The 23,858-nt window shown below is 46.1% G+C and overlaps 1 protein-coding gene across 6 annotated transcripts in view; it reads right to left on the reverse strand.

Annotated features, from left to right (window-relative positions):
* Positions 1-213: 213 nt before the first annotated feature.
* Positions 214-23,858, reverse strand: part of LOC121000859 (gastrula zinc finger protein XlCGF17.1-like) — an 86,997-nt gene continuing 63,352 nt past the window's right edge. For 2 of the 6 annotated variants that reach the window (XM_040431593.1, XM_040431592.1), the window contains exons 2-3: positions 13,811-13,934; positions 214-1,814 (exon numbers count right to left, since the gene is read on the reverse strand). In XM_040431593.1, coding sequence (XP_040287527.1) covers positions 811-1,814; positions 13,811-13,910 — 1,104 coding nt within the window. In that variant the 5' untranslated portion in view covers positions 13,911-13,934 and the 3' untranslated portion in view covers positions 214-810. Of the gene's footprint in view, positions 1,815-12,549; positions 12,619-12,693; positions 12,818-12,900; positions 13,006-13,810; positions 13,938-23,858 lie in introns of all 6 variants that reach the window. The other 4 variants (XM_040431598.1, XM_040431591.1, XM_040431597.1 and 1 more) reach the window with 4 other exon arrangements.

Consider the following 23,858-nt stretch of genomic DNA (forward strand, 5'->3'; position numbering starts at 1 on the left):
CGCCACCATTTCTGTTAGTCAGTCCCAGCACTATCAGCCATATAGATAGGAGCCCCTGTCAGCAGTCTGACCTACCAGTCGCTACCAGCAGTCTCAGCACCAGCAGTCAGTGCCAGTCATACAACTACCAGTCACAGTGCCAGCAACCAGTCAGTGCCAGCCATCTAAACCATCAGTCAGTGCCACCATCCACCAAGTCAGTGCCAGCAGTCTCAGCCACAGGCCACAATCTCAGCCGCAGCCACAGTCAGCAATCTCAGTCGCGGAAACCAGTCAGTGTCAAGTTCCCTTGCCATTTAATATAGACTGTTCCTACTAATGTTTATGCACTACTGTTCTAGCGCCTGTTATTTCAACAGGCTTAATGTCTAGTATTATATAATTCATGGACGATCATGGTTACTGGTTTCCCTTACGTCATGGCAAATAGTCACATGACACAAGGGGATCCAGTCTCCGCCGCGGCCAGTGTTTGCTGTGGCAATGTAAACCAGATGAGCCCAGCCGAGCATTGCAGGCTTGGAAGAGAAGGAGCAGAGAGCCATCGCCAGGAAGCAGGTAAGTAATCTTCCCTTTACAGATCCAGTAAAGTGGGGGAGTTTGCCAAACCCCCTCATTCTTGCACAACCCCTTTAAGATCTACAATTATAACAGCTGTAACTACACTTCTGAATATATTGATATTTTCTTTTAATTCCTGCTTCAATATATATGCAATATTTATATAACAAAGCTGAGTCTTCTCGCTATAAATGATTGCAAAAAAAATATAAAAATATGGAAAATCATGGCATATTTTACAGGAAGGATTTAGAATTGCTTGTTCCCTGTGTGAATTCTCTGATGTTGAACAAGAGATGATTTCCGAGTAAAACATTTGCCACATTCAGAACATGAATATGGCTTCTCTCCTGTGTGACTTCTCTGATGGCTCTTAAGATGTGATATCTGAGTAAAACATTTACCACATTCTAAACATGAATATGGTTTCTCTCCTGTGTGATTTCTCTGATGGCCCTCAAGAGATGATTTCTGAGTAAAACATTTACCACATTCTGTACATGAATATGGTTTCGCCCCTGTGTGAATTCTCCGATGGGTCTCAAGAGATGATTTCTGAGTAAAACATTTCCCACATTCTGAACATAAATACAGCTCCCCTGTGTGAATTCGCTGATGGCTCTCAAGTGATGATTTCTGAGTGAAAAATGTCCCACATTCTGAACATGAATACAGCTTCTCTCCTGTGTGACTTCTCTGATGGCTCTCAAGTGATGATTTCCGAGTGAAACATTTCCCACATTCTGAACATAAATATGGCTTCTCTCCTGTGTGACTTCTCTGATGTAGAACAACAGTGGATTGCTGAGTAAATGATTTTCCACATTCTGTACATGAAAATGGCTTCTCTCCTGTGTGACTTCTCTGATGTTTAACAACTCCGGATTGCTGAGTAAATGATTTTCCACATTCTGTACATGAATACGGCTTCTCTCCTGTGTGAATTCTCTGATGGTTTTCAAGATGTGTTTTTTTTGTAAAACATTTTTCACATTCTGAACATGAATACGGCTTTTTCTGAGCTCTTTTGGTTCCAGAACCTCTTCTGTGAGTTTCATTCTGAGGAAGAGTATGTGATGAATTAGAAGATTGGACTTGTTTTAAAGGATGAGATGATAGATTTTTGCTGTGAAGGTCTGAGGGTACATCTGGGATAATGGCACGCTCTTCATATGTATCTGATATGACACCTGGATCATCTGCATTATAATATGTAGATATGAGATGTTTCTCCAAGCGCCCAGTACAGTCATCTACCAAGAACAAAACATTTTTAAATAATTTTTAATTAATATAATATTTTACAAATTGAAGGTAGCTATCAAAATTCATAACTGACAAGAGGGCTGTCCAATTGTGTCATGTGACCTCACACCTAAAAGCAGAATGGCCCTAAGTACATAGAAGGGTCGGACAAGAAGAATAGAGCTGTTACAACAGGCAAGAGTCAGGCAATCATATGCACAGGTTTCTCACATCCTAGAGATCAATCATCTAACACAGGGAGGCTCAATCTGCAGCCCTCCAGCTGTTGCAAAGCTACAACTCAAAGCATGCCCTAATAGCTGCAGGCTGTCCAGGCATGCTGGGAGTTGTAGTTTTGCAACAGTTGGAGGGCAGCAAGTTGGGCATTCGTGATCTAACAGAATACTGCAAAAAGGATTCTTTGCCCGGTGTCAGAAGGCAGGGCTCCAGATGGCGACCAAAATGGTCGCCAACGCGACTTAGAATTTACAAATGGCGACAAGACTTTTTAGTCTTGTCGCCATTTGCGACTAGACCCGCCGCCGCAGCTCTGCAGTTGAATACAGTGGCGGGGCACAGTAGATGATAGTTCTCTGCCCCGCCGCCGATGTTCAATTCAGCAGCGCAGTGGAGGAGTATCTCTCCCCCCCTGTGCCGCCGCCAATAAGAAGAGAGAGAGGAGGAGGGGGGGGGGGCTGTGGCCACTGCGCCACCAATGAAGATAACTGACCTGTTAATACAAATACAGGAGGCGGGTGCCGGAATCAAATAGCCGGGACCCGACCTCTATGACAGGGAGCTGCGATCCGCTGCAGTTAACCCTTCAGGTACGGTACCTGAAGGGTTAACTGCCGCTGATCGCAGCTCCCCGTCAGAGGTCGGGTGCCGGCTATTGGATTCCGGCACCCGCCTCCTGTATTTGTATTAACAGGTCAGTTATCTTCATTGGTGGCGCAGTGGCCACAGCCCCCGCAAAACCCCAGTATAATAAACATTGGTGGCGCAGTGCACCCCCCCCAGTATAATAAACATTGGTGGCGCAGTGCGCCCCCCCCCCCCAACACCCCAGTATAATAAACATTGGTGGCGCAGTGCCAATGAGGGTTAAAAAATAAAACAAAAAATTAACTCACCTTCTCCAATTGATCGCGTAGCTGCCGGTCTCCTGTTCTTTCTTCAGGACCTGTGGTGACGTCACTGAGCTAATCACATGGTCCATTACCATGGTGATGGATCATGTGATGTACCATGTGATGAGCACAGTGATGTCACCACAGGTCCTTTGACAGGTCCTGAAGAAAGAACAGGAGACCGGCAGCTACGCGATCAATTGGAGGAGGCGAGTTCATTTTTTTATTTTTTTAACCCTCAATTGATCTTCTACTAAGCATTCTGTATTAAAGAATGCTATTATTTTCCCTTATAACCATGTTATAAGGGAAAAAAAACACACACAGTTAATAGACTTTCACTTGCTTGCGGATGCTTGAGATTTTCACGCAGCCCCATTAACTTCTATGGGGCCTGCGTTGCGTGAAAAACGCACAACATAGAGCATGCTGCGATTTTCACGCAACGCACAAGTGATGCGTGAAAATCACCGCTCATGTGCACAGCCCCATAGAAGTGAATGGGTCCGGATTCAGTGCGGGTGCAATGCGTTCCCCTCACGCATTGCACCCGCACAGAAATCTCGTCCGTGTAAACGGGGCCTAAGGGTGAATAGGACAAGGGTTCCAGCCCCTAAGGGGGCTAATAGTAAGTATAAAAAAAAAACAAAAAAAAAAAAAACACAACCACTAAGGCTACTTTCACACTTGCGGCAATGTGATCCGGCAAGCAGTTCCGACGTCGGAACAAATGCATTGCGAGAACGTATCCGTCTCTCCGCTTGTCATGCGGACAGACTGATCCGTCTTGTATCTTTTTTTCAAATTTCATAGGAAGGACGGATGCGGCATTCTGGTATTTTGAATGCCGGATCTGGCACTAATACATTCCTATGGGGAAAATTGCCCATAGGCATTCAGGATTGTCTTCAGTTTTTTTCGCTGGAGATAAAACCGTAGCATGCTGCATTTTTATCTTTTGCCTGATCAGTCAAAAAGACTGAACTAAAGACATCCTGAACGGATTACTCTCCATTCAGAATGCATGGGGATATGCCTGATCAGTTCTTTTCCGGTATAGAGCCCCTAGGATGGAACTCTATGCGGAAAAGAAAAACGCTAGTGTGAAAGTACCCTAAAATATTAAGTTTAAATCCCCCCTTTCCCAATCTTACATATAAAATATATAAACAATAAATAAATATATAAACAATAAATAAAAAAACACATTACATAGCGCCGCTTCCAAAAAGTCCAAACTATTAAATTATGCGGTGAGCGCCGGAACAGAAATAAATAAATAAAAACCATGCGATTCGCCATTTTTTGTCACCCCAAAAAATAGGATAGGACTGTTCTATTATGGGCCGAACTTTTCATAAAATGCAAAATGCACGCAGCTTTTTTTGGTGTTTTTTTTTCTTTTGCGTGGTATTGAGTATCGCAATACTTTTTTATGGTGACGAAAGCGAATCCAAATTTTGGTATCGAAACAACCCTAGCGTTGTCACGATACCAAAATTTTGATTTGGTTTCGATTTGGCGACTAAAAATTTAATTTGGCTCCTAAAGTTTTCAGTTCAGGAGCCAATGGCTACTAGGTATTTGCACTGGAAGGAGGAGGAGACGCTGCCCCCGTCCATGAACAGCATACAACAATTGATGGCAATGTTACAGCAGAAGGAATAAGAAGGGGCCAAGTCCATAACCAATACTGATGCTGTGATGTGGGACCAGTTTGGGTTATATCTCAGAAATCAACCATGGCAAAGGAACCGGTGTGAGAAACTCATAATTACATTGCCTTAAGAGAGGACACAGGTTCATCAAGTTTAATCTATTTTGATCAACTCAAGTGAGAAACTGAACGGACTATACACCTGCACAGAGGGACACCAGGACACGTCCAGGAGATTCATGAAAGAGACCTGTCACCCTGATATTACTGAGCAAGTCCTGGAGAGTCACAGCGCAGCCTGAGGGAGTCGTTACCACCTTAGTGTAATGGGCTAGGATCAGCGGGAACACTCCTATGGTTTCATCTTCTCCTGTCTACTAGTATGTTTGGGGCAGTTGCTATGTATTATACAGTAGCTGATCTCTTGCTCAGCCGACCTCTCTTCTGTAGCTCACCTTGTTTGGAGAGGAGCTCCTGACTGGTTAGCCTCGCTGTAAATATTCCTAGTTTCTGCAGGGGGCTGCTGGTTATAGTGTAAGCTCTGTGCTTTTCATTCCAGAAATCCTTTTATTTTCTGGTATCTCTCCTAGTTTTCCTCATCGGTGTAGTTTTGTTCTTATGATCAGTCCAGTCTTTGCCTCTGATTCTTGTAGTCTGTGTGTGTGGTTGGGGGGAGGGGATGTTCCATGTTTCAGTCTGTCCTGCATTGATTCTAGTTCAGCTCTGCTCAGTTTGGGTTGGGTCTTAGTGTCCTCCTATTGTCTGTTTTAGGGCCAGGTTTACAGATTAGGGTTTTTCATAGGAATGTCTTAACGGACAGTTAGGGTCAGTGATGTCTGGTATTAGGGTCAGCGTCTAAGGATAGATCTAGGGAAGGTTTCAGGGAAAGCTACAGTCAGGGCCACTTATTGTCTGTTCAATCATCCGTTCACCATATAACCCCCATCATCCGTCTGTTCCATTGTCTGATTACCATCCCCATCCTGTTCTACTCATCTACTGATAAGCTCCTATCTCCTGGCTTTCTTCTTACCTGATTGTGTTGGGATATGTGCTTTGTATTATTCTTCATGGGACAGTCCGGCTGTTACACAGTTTGGTCCTACTGTAAGTCCTGGGGGTATCTGAGTACTGGAGGACACTGTTAGGACCTGGGGAAGGCGCCTGCTATAGGGGAAGTCCAGTTCAGTGTCATTACGGTTACAGACTCATCTCTGCTTCATTTAGTGGTCACTACTCACCTGGACTCTTATCTGTAGGGATCTCCTCCTTGTATTCCTCATCGCCCCTCACATCTGTCTCTGTAGGAATCTCCTCCTTGTATTCATCGCCCCTCACATCTGTCTCTGTAGGGATCTCCTCCTTGTATTCCTCATCGCCCCTCACATCTGTCTCTGTAGGAATCTCCTCCTTGTATTCATCGCCCCTCACATCTGTCTCTGTAGGGATCTCCTCCTTGTATTCCTCATCGCCCCTCACATCTGTCTCTGTAGGAATCTCCTCCTTGTATTCATCGCCCCTCACATCTGTCTCTGTAGGGATCTCCTCCTTGTATTCCTCATCGCCCCTCACATCTGTCTCTGTAGGAATCTCCTCCTTGTATTCCTCATCGCCCCTCACATCTGTCTCTGTAGGAATCTCCTCCTTGTATTCCTCATCGCCCCTCACATCTGTCTCTGTAGGAATCTCCTCCTTGTATTCCTCATCGCCCCTCACATCTGTCTCTGTAGCATTAATATTGTTCAGATCTTCACCCTGATTCAAAATGTGTGAAACAAATATTGTGAATTACAGGACAGTTGGACAAGTTGAGTGGAATGTTTTAGATGCCTACAAAAGATCATTAAAAGAGTTATCCAACTTTAAACTTGTGTAATAGACCCCTTCAGAGAGGCGGACCCCCGGTGGAGTTCATACTTACTTGGTCCCTGCCTCTGTGTTCTGGCTTCATTGCTCCACTGTCGACTCTACAGGTGCTGTGTCTGTGGAAATCAACACACTGTTGACAGGGGGGCGCGGGTGGAGATAGTTGGGGGGTTGGGTGCAACTTCTACAGCCAAGGACTGGCAGCAGAGGAGACCTGTGACCAATGTGGCACATGACTGAGTGACGTACTGCATGGGTGGCAGGTGCTCCGCTGCCCTGTCAACTGGATGTGGATTCTCAGAGACCCGGGATCTGCAGAGGTGCCCATGCATCGATGGAGCTGGAAACCACCAGCAGGAATCAGGTAAGTATGAACCCAGCCACTCTGAAGGGGTCTGTTAAATAATTGGGCTGGATAACCTCTTTAAAGGGATTATCCCACAAATTAAGAAGTAGGAATTCTACCAGTGACTGGTTTCTCTGGAGTCCGACATGACAGCACCACATGGAGATTGCCCTTCTAGTCTTCTGCAGGACACCAGACAAAGGAAAGTAAAAAAAAAAGTCTAAGTCAAGTTTGCCATGCAAATGATAGGAAAAAAACGGACGCGGACGACAATCTTGTGCGCCTCCGTGTTTTTTCACGGTCCCATTGACTTGAATGGGTTCGCAAAAAGCTTGCCCAAGGCGCTGCTCTGCAGATCTGATCAGTAGATGCCTCTGCTCTCTCTGCCCATGGAACGAAAATGTCCCTGGTGTGATTGGCTTTAATTCCATCTGGACCAGGAATTACAGAATTATTGGATTGCAGTCTTCAGCCACCTCGCCAAGATGGTCTCTGAGACCTTCTTCCCCTTGTTTCTTCCAGAGAACTGTCAGAACAGATTTGGATCTTATCTCCAGGATCTCAATGTCAGGGCCGGCTCCAGGTTCACGAGGGCCCTTGGGCGATAAAGTCTCTCCGAGTACAGATAATGCAGTAGATGTCACCTGCAGTCCTATGTAACACTACAGATAACACTAGTGCTGATAATGAGGTAGTGTTACCTACGTCCTTAGTGTGCCTCTCCGACGGGACTTCATGCTGGCGGCGCTGCCTCCTCTACAATCTTCTTCGCCTGCACAGAACGTCCTGATGCAGCTGTGTCAAGGCATAGGAGCACTGTGGGCATAGTGATGGTGATAGACAGGGAGAGACACACGGACAGACAGACACACAGCTAGGCCTCACCACATTCCAGCCAGGCTCCTGTCCCTATAGGAACACAGCTCTCTGCTCCTCCCCCAATGGTCACATGGACGGATGACATCAGGAAGGTCCTTTAGCCCAGTAGATAACTCAATCTACCCTGTTCTGAGTCCTGCGGACGCCCACCCCAGCAGTGCACATGGTGAAAATTGTCCGCATTGCTGGGGTAAGGTGCCTTAGAATTCAGAACAGGCAGTTTAATTTAGACCAAGACACAGCTGCAGGAGTGAGGGGGCACAGTGGGCCCAGCCCTTACCCGGGTGTTGACGCGACCCTACTCAAGGCATCTAAATATTTCCTAATGATCTTTTGACATCTAAGATGTGGAATCGCTGTTGTGAGGGGATGCATTGAAAAGATGGAAAAAACATCTCTTGGTTAAGGTGAAAAGCTGAGGCAATTTTAGGGAGAAAGGTCGGATACACTTTTAGGATGATCTTATTGAAATCTTTGAGATAAGACTCCCGACCCTACGGGCCAAGGTAATGGCATCTGGGAAAACAGTTTTAAGGGACAAGAATCTCAAACTCAACTCCTCAAGAGTATCGCAGAGACCCCTGAAGTTAGGTCCCAAAGAGGAATGGACTGTTTTAGGGCTGGTCTGATCCAGGATGTAGCCTTAATGAACATTTTGATTCATTTATAGTCTGCAAGGGGAAGGTCCAGAAAACAACCCAGGGCTGAGATCTGTACCTTTAGGCTTCTGGGTCATTATCATATCCCTTCTGAAGAAAATCGAAAGATTAGATTTAATTAAGGCTACTTTCACATTAGCGGCCGCCTTCTCCGGCAGGCTGTTCCAGCGGGTGAACATAAAACTACATCTTGTAGTTTTATTCCGGCCGCCTCTCAGCATGTTTGCCCGGAGAAGGCTGCCGCTAATGTAAAAGTAGCCTGAAAAGGGGCCGAACATTCAGATTCGTACCAGGAGCAAAATCTCCTCCAAACTTCCCTGTAAACTGGTGAGGAAACTTCCTTGGGACTCTGCTGTAAGGTAGATATTACTCTGACAGTCCCTGAATTTTCAGGATTTCCCTCTCAGGATTCAAGCTTTCAGGATTTCTGCATCTGGACCTTCCGATACAGAAGAGGGCCCTGGAGAAGAACAATATTTTATCTTAGATAAAGAGGTTCTGGGTCTTCCAGAAATAAATACTTCAGGATCGGGAACCAGCTGTGCTTTGGACAGGATTAAGTAATTTGTATGACACTGGTTGCTTTTAACCATATATTCTTCAGGACGGCCGGAATAAAAGGAAAAGGAGGAAATGAGCATGCTAGGCCCATATTCTATTCCTGAGCACCTCATCCCGTTTTGCTGGTCTCGATAGGGACTTATATTCCAAAGAATCCCTCATTACAGGTTTTCTGGGAAAGTCCACGAAAGTAAAGCCCGTCTTCTCACTCTGGGAAGAAGAATTGTTTGGTTGAGGCCGTAAGAATCAATTTCTGGAGAGAACAGACGTAAAACTGGCTCCAAAGAACTGTGGAGATGCAGAAGGTCATTAATGTTTAAGATGTTCATAGCTTCCTTTAAAGGGGTTGTTAGAGTTATTTTTTTGTTCTTTCTATGTTCCTAACTGGGCAAATATAACAGCTTTCCAATTAACTCACTTTATCTGCAGTGGCTGGTTTCTCAGATTTCAGGGTCACATGACCTGTGATGTCGGATTCTCTCCCTGCTTTGATAAACTTTGTTTACAAGCCTGTAAACGAGACGTCACTGTGCTGGCCACGCCCCCTTCACTGCCGGCTGTCTGCTCTCTCCTAGGATTCTTAACCCCTTCAGCTGCACAGACTGGCTAGCTGCAGCAGGCAGTGAGGAGACAATTCTGAGCACAGGAGCTGAAGGACTAGAGAGCATTGCACAAGAAGGTAGGGGAAAGATCCTGTGTGTATTAGCAGTGTCATTATACAGCTGGGACTTGTAGTCCTACACATACAACATGCTGCAGAGTCTCCCAGCAGGCAGACATGTCACTCAGGGCAGCTCTTGCATCCACTCCCTTAGCAGTGCAGGAGGAGGGTCAGAGATTGTTTTTATTGCATGTAAACAAAGGGCCAGAAAAGAACCAGGGAAATGAGGAAAAATATATATATATTTTTTGCATAAAACTTGCTTAGCTTATTTATATATTGCTGCCAATCAGATTTTCAGCGCTATATATATTTTTTTTCATAACTCAGACAACCTCTTTATTAAGCAGTGGCTCTTTCTCCAGAAGACTGATATTTTCCCCTGTATCATCTCATGTTTGAGAATTGGCAAAAATGAGTGTTGGTCATAAAATCTTCCTGGCGTCTGGAGAGAAATCCGATTTCTTGATCTTCACGATTCAACAATTCTCTAAAATCCACAATTTATAGGTAGTCTGGAGAATTGGAGTGGATTCTGCCATCAAGAAAGAATTGTCCAAACTATGGAACTATGATGAGATCTCTTTCTCTGAGGAAGGCCAGGATCTCTACTACCAGGTTTTTGAAAAGTCACTGGGCAGAGGGTGCCCACAGAGAGGGCTCTGAGTGCCACCCCTGGAACCAGCACCATAGGTTCGCCACCACTGATCTAGGCTGTTCTGACTTGGCTTTTAGGAAATGTTGGGCGCAGTGGTTATGTTAGTGCAGGTACCGTAATCTTTGTTTGCAGGGATGTCCTGATTGGGAAACCTGGATTACTACAGACTGGAACCGTATTGTCTTTAGTGACAATTCTAGGCCCTCTTTGGGTTCCAGTATGGAGGTCTCCTGGTGAGCGCTTCAATCCTTTGCTATGGAGCGACATACTGCCCTAACTGCTGGTGTGATGATGGTGGGAGCCATTGCATACGACAGTCGGTGACCCCTAGTAGTGGTCCGAGGGGCACTAACAGCTCAGGGATATGTGCAGGACATCCTGCCGCCACATGTGTTCTTCTCAGCACTATTCAGCTGGATATGCTCGCCTGCGCACAGCGAGGCTTCTCCAGGAAGGTCTCCTCCTGTTTTATTGCCTATAAAGCATTTATGGGAACAGCTGCAATGAGAGCTTCAGCAACCTATGAGTGTGCAGGATCTACAGGGTCATCTGTAACATCTGCGGGCAAATGTACCCTAGGATACCATACCAAACATGTATGTCTCCTTGCCCAACCGTATCTCATCCATCTTGTATCCAGGCTAGAGGCCGTATCTCATCTTGTATCCAGGCTAGAGGCAGCCCAACAGGGTCCTAAAACCTACTTGGAATTGGACATTTGTCACCAATAATTGTCTCCATTTCTGTAATATTGGGACCCCTTACATTTATCATCATTACAGTCACACTGGGAAAGTTTCATCCCAACATCTCCTTCTTGGTGCAGGATTTTTGGTCAATGAGTGTATATACAGATGGGCTCTTACCACTCATGTTCTCATAAAGCTCCTCCCCTTTTCCTCCAGGAGAGTCTCTTGGACGAATGTGAGTCCTGAACCTGGGGACTCCAGCCTTCAGATGCTCCACGCTGCCTGCCAGATCTTCTGATGACAAAGCCAGAGCTCAAATAGGGAAGCAACATCCCCGACATCAAACCTGATGGGAAGGGTTTCTTCAGCAGGACATTACTATCCCATACAGCTGATTTGAGAAGGTCTAGCAAGGGTCTGGGAGGGGCTAGGGGACCCCTACCATGGAAGGAGAGGGAAGAAACCCCCCATACAACTCTAACAAAGATCCTACAATTTGATAGAACAGGAAAATTCCACTCAGGAATCCTCTCTGCACCTGTCCTCTGTAGAGACAGGAAGAACCCTGGAGGCTGGAGCGGCCTATTGACTTCTCTGTGTTCTAGTCCCTACAGAAGACCAGAAGGACGACCTACATATGGTGCTGTCATGGAGAACGTCCTGGAAAAAGTTATCTGGAGTAGTGCATACCAACACTTGAAGTACAGAAATACAGAAACCGCTGCTCTCCAGTATAATATTCATCCTTTTTAGCTTCTTTACTCCCTCCTCTGCAGCTCTGGTCTCTTCATTCTCTGTGGGTGGGCAGCAGCTCATCCCATGTGACCATCAAGTACCTGCATCTCCCAGGAGTGCGCTGCAGCCAGCTCTTCCTAAGCCCCTCTCCCCTCCCCCCGTGTAGAGATATAGCTATATACCTCCATGAATATACAAGTAGGGATGAATGAAAGGAGTCTGCACTGCTTCTCCACGAGATGACTGCACCGGCACTGACAGGAGGAGGGAGCAGAGAAGATACTGAGCATGTGTCCATCCCTGAATGCAGGAGAAGGTGGACCAGAAACCTAGTCACAGAAGAAACAGCAGGGGGCGCTACCAGAAGGAAAATGTACTGTACATAAAAATACTACCAATATTATTACTGCATGTACATAGTAATAAAACCTCACCAGAAATGCCCCATTCACTGCACTGTGATACTTGTTATGTAATAACCCCTTTAATTTTCCTGACAACCACAAATGACCCGACAACAGTCGTCGTCTGAGCCTAATGGCTGCAGGTCTCCTAGAGGATGGACCTAGATATTAGATGGCGGCTCACAGCCAATAACCTTGTACACATGCATCCTCAGCACGGCCGGACATGCTGCAGGTGGTTTCCGTGGAGGAGATCGGCTTCTACCAGACGCGTCCAGACTCGTTCCTCTCGGGGACATAAATGTATTGGTTCCTTATTCCCACCAGTGGTCTCCATAGTCAGAGACTTGTAGGAAGAAGCAGAGAACATGGAGCGTCTGTGGTCGGCTGTAATCCCACCATCTCCAGCTCATTACACCAGTATAAACCAGTATAAACCTAGAATACTACTGGATAAAACAAGGTGTCCTCCTACAGAGGAGGGGACATCTCCATTACCTGACCGTCCTGTGGAAGAAGAGGACGCGGACATCTCTCTGGTGTTGTCCTCTGACTGGATCTCTCTGCAGGAGACACAGAGACTGGACTCAGACTTTACAGACAGAGAATTCCAGGACATTTGTATTTAGTCCTGTCCGTTACCTGGAGATGTGAGGGGCTGGTCCTCCTCCATCTTGACCTCCTTGTACAGACCCTTGTGTCCTTCTAAATACTCCCACTCCTCCATGGAGAAATAGACAGCGACATCCTGACACCTTATAGGAACCTGACAACACAATGACACCGTCATCACCCAGACCCCTCCAGTGCTGTGACTGTATAATGTCCCCGCATTCCCGGCGGTGTCACCTGTCCAGTCAGCAGCTCCATCATCTTGTGGACGACTTCTAGGATCTTCTCATTGTTCTTCTCATGTATCAGATTACTAGACGTCTTCTTCACCGTGGAGTAATCCTGTTCATGGAAGACATAATAATAAATGTCACCATGTACATTCCAGAGTCCATCACTTCTACAGCCATGTCCACCTGTAATTACCATAGATAATGGTGTAATGTGACATCATCAGAACCTCTCACCTCTCCAGTCACATCCCCTGTAATTACCATAGATAATGATGTAATGTGACATCATCAGAACCTCTCACCTCTCCAGTCACATCCCCTGTAATTACCATAGATAATGATGTAATGTGACATCATCAGAACCTCTCACCTCTCCAGTCACATCCCCTGTAATTACCATAGATAATGATGTAATGTGACATCATCAGAACCTCTCACCTCTCTGGTCACATCCCCTGTAATTACCATAGATAATGATGTAATGTGACATCATCAGAACCTCTCACCTCTCCAGTCACATCCCCTGTAATTACCATAGATAATGGTGTAATGTGACATCATCAGAACCTCTTACCTCTCCAGTCACATCACCTGTAATTACCATAGATAACGATGTAATGTGACATCATCAGAACCTCTCACCTCTCCAGTCACATCCCCTGTAATTACCATAGATAACGATGTAATGTGACATCATCAGAACCTCTCACCTCTCCAGTCACATCCCCTGTAATTACCATAGATAATGGTGTAATGTGACATCATCAGAACCTCTCACCTCTCCAGTCACATCACCTGTAATTACCATAGATAACGATGTAATGTGACATCATCAGAACCTCTCACCTCTCCAGTCACATCCCCTGTAATTACCATAGATAATGGTGTAATGTGACATCATCAGAACCTCTCACCTCTCCAGTAAGCAGGAAGAGTATCTCTAGGGTAAGATCTAACATCCTCTCCGCCATCTTGTCCCCGTCTCCATCCATTATCTGGTACTGATGATGTCATCGGACAATCCTATATCACAGGAACCTGAATGGAAGAAGAGGAGTCAATGTAGAATCCGCATGAAATCCCATAGAAATGCTTATAATGACCGGAGATGATGAGGGACATTTGGGAGAAATCAGAGGAGATGAGGTCTTCTCTCTATTGTCTGGACTGAGGACTGGAAGATCTTGTCAGGGCGGTTCCTCCATGTTAGAGGTCACAGCAGTGTAAAGTATGGTGCACCCTCACTCAACCGCTACATCCAATCACTGGCCGAGGTGGTGATACCAGTAATGTAAACCATCATGGCCACAGTGGTCATGTGACACTTTGGCTACTTTCACACTTGCGTTTGGAGCGGATCCGTCTGGTGTCTGCACAGACGGATCCGCTCCTATAATGCAAACGCTTGCATCCGTTCAGAACAGATCCGTCTGCATAACTGGTTTTTACAGATGTGATTTTTCACTTCGTGAAAACTCAGATCCGACAGTATATTCTAACACAGAGGCGTTCCCATGGTGATGGGGACGCTTCAAGTTAGAATATACTAAAAGAACTGTGTACATGACTGCCCCCTGCTGTGTACATCATAGCCCCCTGTAAGAGATCAGGTGCTGCCAGGCAGGAGGGGGCAGCCCCCTCCCTCCCCTGTATTAAATGTGACCAGTGTGGCCCCCCTCCCTCTATATTCATTGGCGACCAGTGCGGCCCCCCTCCCTCTATATTCATTGGTGACCAGTGCGGCCCCCCTCCCTCTATATTCATTGGTGGCCAGTGCGGCCCCCCTCCCTCTATATTCATTGGTGGCCAGTGCGGCCCCCCTCCCTCTATATTCATTGGTGGCCAGTGCGGCCCCCCTCCCTCCCCAGTATTAAATGTGACCAGTGCGGCCTCCCCTCTTCTCCCCCCCCATCATTGGTGGCAGCGGAGAGTTCCGATCAGAGTCCCAGTTTAATCGCTGGGGCTTCGATCGGTTACCATGGCAGCCAAGACGCTATTGCAGTCTTGGCTGCCATGGTTACTTAGCAATAAATAGAAGCATTATACTTACCTGCGATGTCCGTGACCGGCCGGGCGCTCCTCCTACTGGTGACAGGTCTGTGCGGCGCATTGCTTATAGCACAGACCTTTCACTTACCAGTAGGGGAGGCTGCACTGGTCACATTTAATACTGGGAATCCGAACTGGCCACCAATGAATATAGAGGGAGGGGGGCCGCACTGGTCACATTTAATACTGGGGAGGGAGGGGGGGCCGCAGTGGCCACCAATGAATATAGAGGGAGGGGGGCCGCACTGGTCACATTTAATACTGGGGAGGGAGGGGGGGCCCCACTGGCCACCAATGAATATAGAGGGAGGGGGGCCGCACTGGTCACATTTAATACTGGGGAGGGAGGGGGGGCCGCACTGGCCACCAATGAATATAGAGGGAGGGGGGCCGCACTGGTCACATTTATTACTGGGGAGGGAGGGGGGGCCGCACTGGCCACCAATAAATATAGAGGGAGGGGGGCCGCACTGGTCACATTTAATACTAGGGAGGGAGGGGGGGGCCGCACTGGTCACATTTAATACGAGGGAGGGAGGGAGGGAGGGGGGGGGGGGGCCGCACTGGCCACCAATGAGTTAAATACAGGGGAGGGAGGGGGGTCTGCCCCTTGCTGCCTGGCAGCACCTGATCTCTTACAGGGGGCTATGATACGCACAATTAACGCCTCAGGTGCGGCACCTGAGGGGTTAATTGTGACGATCACAGCCCCCTGTAAGAGATCGGGTGCTGCCAGGCAGCAGGGGGCAGTCATGTACACAGTTCGTAGTATAGTCTAACTTTAAGCATCCCCATCACCATGGGAACGCCTCTGTGTTAGAATATACTGTCGGATCTGAGTTTCACGATCTAACTCAAATCCGATGGTATATTCTAACATAGAGGCGTTCCCATGGTGATGGGGACGCTTCAAGTTAAAATATACCATTGGATTGGAGAAAACTCCGATCTGATGGTATATTAATAGGGGACTCCTGACTTTACATTGAAAGTCAATGGAGGACGGATCCGTTTGAAATTGCACCATATTGTGTCAACGTCAAACGGATCCGTCCCCATTGACTTGCATTGTAATTCAGGACGGATCCGTTTGGCTCCGCACGGCCAGGCGGACACCAAAATGCTGCAAGCTGCGATCGGGTGTCCGCCTGCTGAGCGGAACGGAGGCCAAACGGTGCCAAACTGATGCATTCTGAGCGGATCCGCATCCACTCAGAATGCATTGGGGCCGTACGGATGCGTTCGGGGCTCACAAGCGGAGCTCCGACGCAAGTGTGAAAGTAGCCTTATACTGGTATCACTGCTGGGATACATTCTCATAACATAGACGTCTATGGGAGAGGATGACCACTGTTGGAGACACTGGTGGGAACCCTCCTGTTAGGGAAATATCCCTTCACCTATAATTGTTGGAATCCAAATTAAAAGGGATACGAGCGCTCAGGAAACTGACACAGACACTGGATGCATGAGGATCAGCTTTATGAGTTTTAACTTTCTTTATTATTATTCCAATATTAACAAACAATTTTATAAACACATATCAATATTAACATAATTTTCAATCAATCAGTCGGCCCATTCTCCTCTGACCTCTAGCATCCACAAGGCATTTTTGCCCACAGGACGGCCGCATACTGGATGTTTTTCCCTTGTCACACCATTCTTTGTAAACCCTAGAAATGGTTGTGCGTGAAAATCCCAGTAACTGAGCAGATTGTGAAATACTCAGACCGGCCCGTCTGGCACCAACAACCATGCCACGCTCAAAATTGCTTAAATCACCTTTCTTTCCCATTCTGACATTCAGTTTGGAGTTCAGGAGATTGTCTTGACCAGGAGCCCCCCCCTAAATGCATCGAAACAACTGCCATGTGATTGGTTGACTAGATAATTGCATCAATGAGAAATAGAACAGGTGTTCCTAATAATTCTTTAGGTGAGTGTATGTTCATATCTCTTGTTGGTATTTACCAAATTTAACCATGTGTTAATACTAGGAACATCTCGCGCAAACCAAGAGCGCGCTAGTAGGAGTCTTGCCATAACCATTGTTTTGAACAGAAGATTTTTTTTAGATTGGTGACAACCCACCTTGGCAAGATCCCCCAATACCCAGCATTCAGCAATAAAAGGAATCCGCACATTCAGTTTTCTCTCTGTAGTCAGTGAATAGTCTCCCAATATTGTTTCAACTCTGGGCAAAACCAAAACATGTGCAAATAATCAGGAACATCACCCCTAGGACAATTAGAATGATTCCTAATACCACATGTATTAAGCCCGAGAGGGGCAACATAAAGTCTATGTAGAATATTAAACTGCACCAAAACGTGATTACAATGATGTGAAACCACCCTCAGATCCTGAGCCAACTTCTCCTGATCCTCCAAGTGTGTCACTGAACATTCATTTTGCTGAGCCCTCTGTCCCGGGGACCAAATATCACCAAATTAAGCTTTTATAAAGTTGAGAAATCTTCATCTTTTGCCCCAAGTTCTCTATCAATTCATTAAATTGTGCACAGGTGTGAATTTCCAGCCTATTTTCTTCTTTAATACTTAAAAGTGCCAATCTTAACTGTAAATACCGAAACCATGATAATTTCTGTCATTTTTGTCTTTGTGATAATACTGTGAACGAAACAATATCCCCACTTCCTACTACCTGTGTCACATATAAAATATTACCTTTTTGCCAATATAAATCTCTACTTCATTCCGCTAGAGTTTGCAAGAGCTCGTTATACCACAGCGGAGTGCGTCCACTGGAACCTTTCACTCCACACCAAAGTCTAATCGAATACCATGACTTCATAAACAAATTCCTGGCGGATTTAAATTCTCTGTCTGAGTTGGTCAATTGATCCGACTGTCATGCCCAGCTCAGGCTATGTGCGGAGGTCGGCCAGATTAGCAGCACGTGTCTAGCCTTTTGTTTTGTTTTGGAGTCAAGCTAGATCCGCCTCCCTTCAGGTGCACTGGGTGGGGTCGTTGGTTTCAGTTTAATTCACACCCACTCCCAGTGTTCCCTGCGGGTTATAGCTTCTGTCTGGCTCTGTGTATGCAAGGAAGGAAGGATTGGCTGTTCCTGCTCAGAAAGATAAGCTGTTTTTTTGTTCTCTTGTGGTTTGCGGTCTAGGCTGTTAGAGAGACGCCTGCCCCTCCAGGTTCTGAGGGAGCAGGCTGCCTCTATTCCCCTTTCACCATCTTAGGGATTTTAGGGTATTTTCAGCCCAGGCACGAGGACACGTTATTTCCACCTTAAGGGTCTGAACGTGGGCATAGCAGTATAGGGAGAGCTGGCAGGGATTTGTCAGGAGGTGACCTTGATCCCCAGCTTCTCGCCTAGAAACTTGTTTATTTTTCTGTGTATCTTATACCCTGTCTGCCGTGACACCGACTCCAATAGCGTAAAAAAATTATCATAAGGAGATCTATTCACTAAATACTTACAAAGTGGGCTATCAATCCACTCACGGAGAAAACAGAACTGCGCGGCCAAGAGGTAACCCCTGAAGGAAGGGAGATTAACTCCTCCTCTCCTCAAGGGCTTCTACCAATAGTCTAATTTGTCTTACGCGTCTCCGCCCCCAAGGTAAGTCCCTAATAATTCTATTAATTTTAGAGGATCAGATTTATCTTTAACCCTTTCAGGACCAGGCCATTTTTAGCAAATCTGACGTGTGTCACTTTATGTGGTAATAACTTTAAAACGCTTTTTCTTATCCCGGCCGTTCTGAGAATGATTTTTTTTGTCACATATTGTACTTCATGACAGTGGTAAAATGGAGTCAAAATATTTCATTTTTATTTATTAAAAAAAATACCAAAAAGTTTGAAAAATTAGCAAAATTTCCAATTTCTCTACGTTTATAATAGATAGTAATAACTCTAAAAATAGTTATTACTTTACATTTCCCATATTTCTTTTTGTTTTAAACTGTAGATTTTTATTAGCACATTACGTGCAAATTTTTCAATAATACAGAAATAAAGAAGAAAAACAAAGTGATACAGCATAGTTCGTACAGAGTCCACAGTGGACCATTGAGATGTAAAAAAGGAAGAGACAGCGCATACAGCAGTATAAATACCATGACTATGTCTAATAATGTATCACACGGGATAAGACAACTGACAGAACACAAAGGGAAAGGGACGGATGGGGGAAAGTAACAACGGGATGGGGGGGGGGGGGGTGTAGAGTAGGTATCCCATGGAAGCCAGATCGCTTGGAACTGTTCCACAGTGTTGATAGTCCATGGACCTGAAGTCACGGACCCTGGCCAGTAGCGGGGACTTGGTGGGAGGGGTAGTCCGTTTCCAGGATTTAGTGATCAAGGTTTTAGCTGCGGTACATAGGGAGAGGAACAGTCTGAAAGAGCACTTACTCAGCCCCGGAGGTGGTAAGATAAGTAGGTAGACCTTTGGGTCCAGCGGTATAGGAGATCCTAAAAGGGAGTGAGCCACATCTTTTACCTCTTCCCAAAATGGGGTAATGCTAGGGCATGTCCAGAAATTTAAGATTACACTCTTCATTTGGTTGAAGAATTCTTGATTTAGACACTATTCTCCCTGGTCCAAAATATTTCTGCTTAAGTAGTCTGCTAATTTGTTTTCTGTTCCCTTTAGATGTACCGCCTTGATAAATGTAAGGCAAGGTATGATTAGGGAAAAAATGTCTGCAGCCAAGGACATAAGACCCTCTGATCTGGTCCCTCCTTGTCGGTTTATAGAGGATACGACCGTGGTGTTATCTGAGAAAAGTTTTAGACCTTTCCCCAGAAATAATGGTAGGAATTTTCTTAGGGCAAAAAGAACTGCTCTGAGTTCTCTCATGTTCTGAGAGTCTTTACTCTCTACTGTTCTCCATACCCCCTGTCGGAAATCTCCCTGACAATAGGCACCCCAGCCGAATGGACTGCGTCTGTGGTGATGACTACTAACTCCTGCGGATTGCAAGGGAGACCTTGAGACAGATTTAAAGGGTTCAGCCACCAGTGTAAGGATTGAATTACCTGAGGGGTGAGCGGGAGTGGTGTGTCCAGCGGGGAGAGAGCCCTGCCATTCCTTAAAGATCTGCCATTGAAACCACCACTCAGATATTTCTGATAATCTGCATGAATTGGGATGCGGTACCGTATTTTTCGCCAGCGGCCCATAAGTTTTTTGAGGAGGAAAATAAAAAAAATATTATATTTTGAACCAAAAGGTGCCCGCGGATGGCACCGTTATGGGGGCGCCCGTGGATGGCACCGTTATGGGGGCGCCCGTGGATGGCACCGTTATGGGGGCGCCCGTGGATGGCACCGTTATGGGGGCGCCCGTGGATGGCACCGTTATGGGGGCGCCCGTGGATGGCACCGTTATGGGGGCGCCCGTGGATGGCACCGTTATGGGGGCGCCCGTGGATGGCACCATTATGGGGGGGGATCTGTGGATGGCACCGTTATGGGGGGGGGGGATCTGTGGATGACAGATTAATAGCATCTTCTGCTATTTGACATCCACAGATCCCCCCCATAACAGTGTCAGCCACTGTGAATGACCCCAATACAGGGGGTGTGGGCTGGCATCTACACTAGTTTTTAAATGGCAGCGGGGGCCCAGTGCAGTCATTGTATTCTATTGCACCGGGCCTCGCTCACTGTACTAATCGTATCTACGGTAACTGCAGGCAATGTTTAAAGTATAACTGTCATATTTTTTTTTTGGAGTATTGGATTGTGGTGATTAATATCTCCTTGGTGGCCATATTTCAACTTTTCACTGTGTACTCAATTACCCCTTAATTCCAAATTTTTGTCCCCTGTAATGCCTGTTTTTACCTCTGCTTAACATAGGGTTGCTAGGCACGGTCCGTCTATCTGTTGCTAGGCACGGTCCGTCTATCTGTTGCTAGGCACGGTCCGTCTATCTGTTGCTAGGCACGGTCCGTCTATCTGTTGCTAGGCACGGTCCGTCTATCTGTTGCTAGGCACGGTCCGTCTATCTGTTGCTAGGCACGGTCCGTCTATCTGTTGCTAGGCACGGTCCGTCTATCTGTTGCTAGGCACGGTCCGTCTATCTGTTGCTAGGCATGGTCCTTCTATCTGTTGAAGGACGGAGGACGCAGAAGCACGCAGCGTGCATGGTCAGATTACAGACAGCCAGGGACTGTAAGTAAATGATTAAAGCCAGGTCCTCCCCAGCAGCTGATAACAGTGCCTGGGCTGTGTGCACTTCTCCCTGTCCCTGCGCTTGGCAGACGCTCCCTCACTCAGCAGAGCTGGAGAATGCAGAGCTGGAGCAGCGCAGACCAGGGAAGGGAGATCTGCCGTCTGCTCAGTGTATAAATGAAAGCAACATGTGGTAAGAGGACCCCTTTGTGCTGCAGGAGATTAACCCTTTAGGGGGAGGGCTCTGGTTACTGGCTAGTGAGGGCAGGCGGGATTAGCCTCAGGGTGAGGGCAGTGGCGGCCATCTTAACTGAATAGTGAAATTGCAGTTTTATTCAGACTGGTTGCTAAGGGCTGAATCTTATTAAATATGGGGTAAGTCAGTCTAATAGTAACTGATTCTGGAATATCACGTTATTAGTAACTACATATATGAAAATTGAAATTAGGGTCCAAGTGTCACAGTTATCCTTTAACTATAGATATGTTCGATCCAGCAGCCTGTACTTATGAGCATAGCAGGCAGGAGGCTGGGCGGGCGGGTACTGGCAGCATAACTTACTACGTCACGTGCCTGCGCCACCTGCTTCATTCATAAAGTGGGCGGAGCAGGCACGTGACTGCATTGGGCCCCGCTGCCATTACAAAAATAGAGGCTGGCCCCCAGACCCTCCTCGCTGATACACACGCCGGCCGTGCTGTGCAGCATGTGGTCGGCGGTGTATCAGTGTAAACAGTGCAGCATTCGCCCCATAAGACGCACTGACATTTTCCTCCCACTTTTGGGGGGGAAAAAGTGCGTCTTATAGGGCGAAAAATACGGTAATAGGCATCCTTTATATCTATGGTGGCCATGAAGCAGCCCTCGAATAGATGTTTCAGAACTGACTATTTTTTGTAACAGAGAAACTGATTTAGATCTTTTAAATGTATAATCATCCTGAAGTCCTGTCTGGTTTGGGAACCAGAAAGGGACGAATAGAAACCTTTTCCTTTTTCTGAGTTTGGGAATGGAACCAGGACATTATTCTCTAAAAGAGAAAAAAAACCTCCTGTCTTAGGCCTCATGCACACGACCGTTGTTTTATTCCGTGTCCGTTGCGCCGTTTTTCGTGATTTTCTGTGGACCCATTGATTTTCAATGGGTCCGTTGAAAACTCGGCTAATGCACCGTTTGCCATCCACGTCCGTGGTTCCAGTCCGTCCAAAAAATTTAACCTGTCCTATTATTTTCGCGGAAAACGGTTTGCGGACCCATTCAAGTCAATGGGACCGCTAAAAAACGCGGAGGCACAAAAGATTGTCATTCGCGTCCGTTTTTTTCCTATCATTCTCATGGCAAACCTGTCTTATACTTTTTTTTACTTTACTTTATGTCTGGTGGTTTTACAAAAATAAAGGAAGACACACGGAAACAAAAACGGATCACGGAACAACGGAACCCCATTTTGCGGAACGGAACACAACAACGGTCGTGTGCATGAGGCCTTAAAGCTAGGTTTTTTGCAGAATTTTTTAAGAGGTTTGTGATTTTTAATCTTTCCGGTGGGCGAGAGACAAACTCTAGACGAAAACAGTCCTTTATAATGCCTAGAATCCAAAGGCTCGAGGAGATTTTCTCCCAAGCTTGAAGAAGCCGAGAGAGTCTGCCGCCCACAGGAGAGAAACGGTCATTGTTGACTGGATTTGGATCCGGAGGTGGATTGGGAATTAAAGAGAAAACCCTTGTCTTTTCTATTTTTATTTCCTCCTCTGAATTCCTGCCTTTTTCCTCTATTGAACCTCCTTTTATTTTTCCGAAACTGCTGTCTTTTGGGAGGCCTGGAGACAGGGAAACCTTTTTTATTATCAGACGCCTTTTCAAGAAGGTCATCCAAAACTGACCCAATTCTTATTCTTAGATACCGTGTCACCAGACCATCCTTTAAGGCAGATAGCTCTTCTTGCGGAGTTAGAGAGTGCTGCTGATCTAGCATTTAACTTTAACGCGTCCGCAGATGCATCTGATATAAAGTCTACCGCCTTAAGGATGGTGGGAAAGACAGCTACTAATTGGTCCCTGGAAGTTTTATTTTGGATATGGGATTCCAATTCTTGTAGCCACAATTTTAAAGATCTAGCAGTGGAAGTGTTGGCAATATTTGGTTTAAACGCTTGAGTCTATCCATTGGTTCCTTTAGGGTGCCAAGGTCTTCAAATGGTAAGGCAGACCTTTTCAAGATTTTGGCAATGGGGGCATCCAGTTTAGGAGGCCTATCCCAACTGGCAGAATCAGCCTCAAAGGGATATTTCCTTTTTAAATTTTTTGGAACAAAGAATTTCTTACCAGGTTTCTTCCATTCCTTTTGGATCAGAAACTTAATATTTTCATTTACTGGAAAAACCCTGGTTTTTCTATGTCCCAGGTCACCGAACATAATATCCTGAACAGACTTTTGTTCTCTGAATTCATCTACTTTCATAGTAGCACGGATAGCCTTTAGTAAAGATTCCGTAAAGATTCCGTATCATCAGGGGAAAATAGGGGTCTACCCGGGGTTTCTTCATCCGAAGACTAGTCTGAACTATCTAGGATTTCTCCCAGCTCGTTTTCGTCTGAAGAATCGGAAACCATGGCAGAGAGGCCTTGCTTGCCAGAGGCTGAGGCAGGGAGGCACTTTTTAAACATTTTCATGGAATCAGACACTTCAGATTTCACAATATCCTTAATGCTTTGGAGTAGAGATGGGGACCCCTCTTCCACCACTGTCGAC

This window comes from Bufo bufo, chromosome 5 (genome assembly GCF_905171765.1).
Source record: "Bufo bufo chromosome 5, aBufBuf1.1, whole genome shotgun sequence".
Taxonomy (NCBI): domain Eukaryota; kingdom Metazoa; phylum Chordata; class Amphibia; order Anura; family Bufonidae; genus Bufo; species Bufo bufo.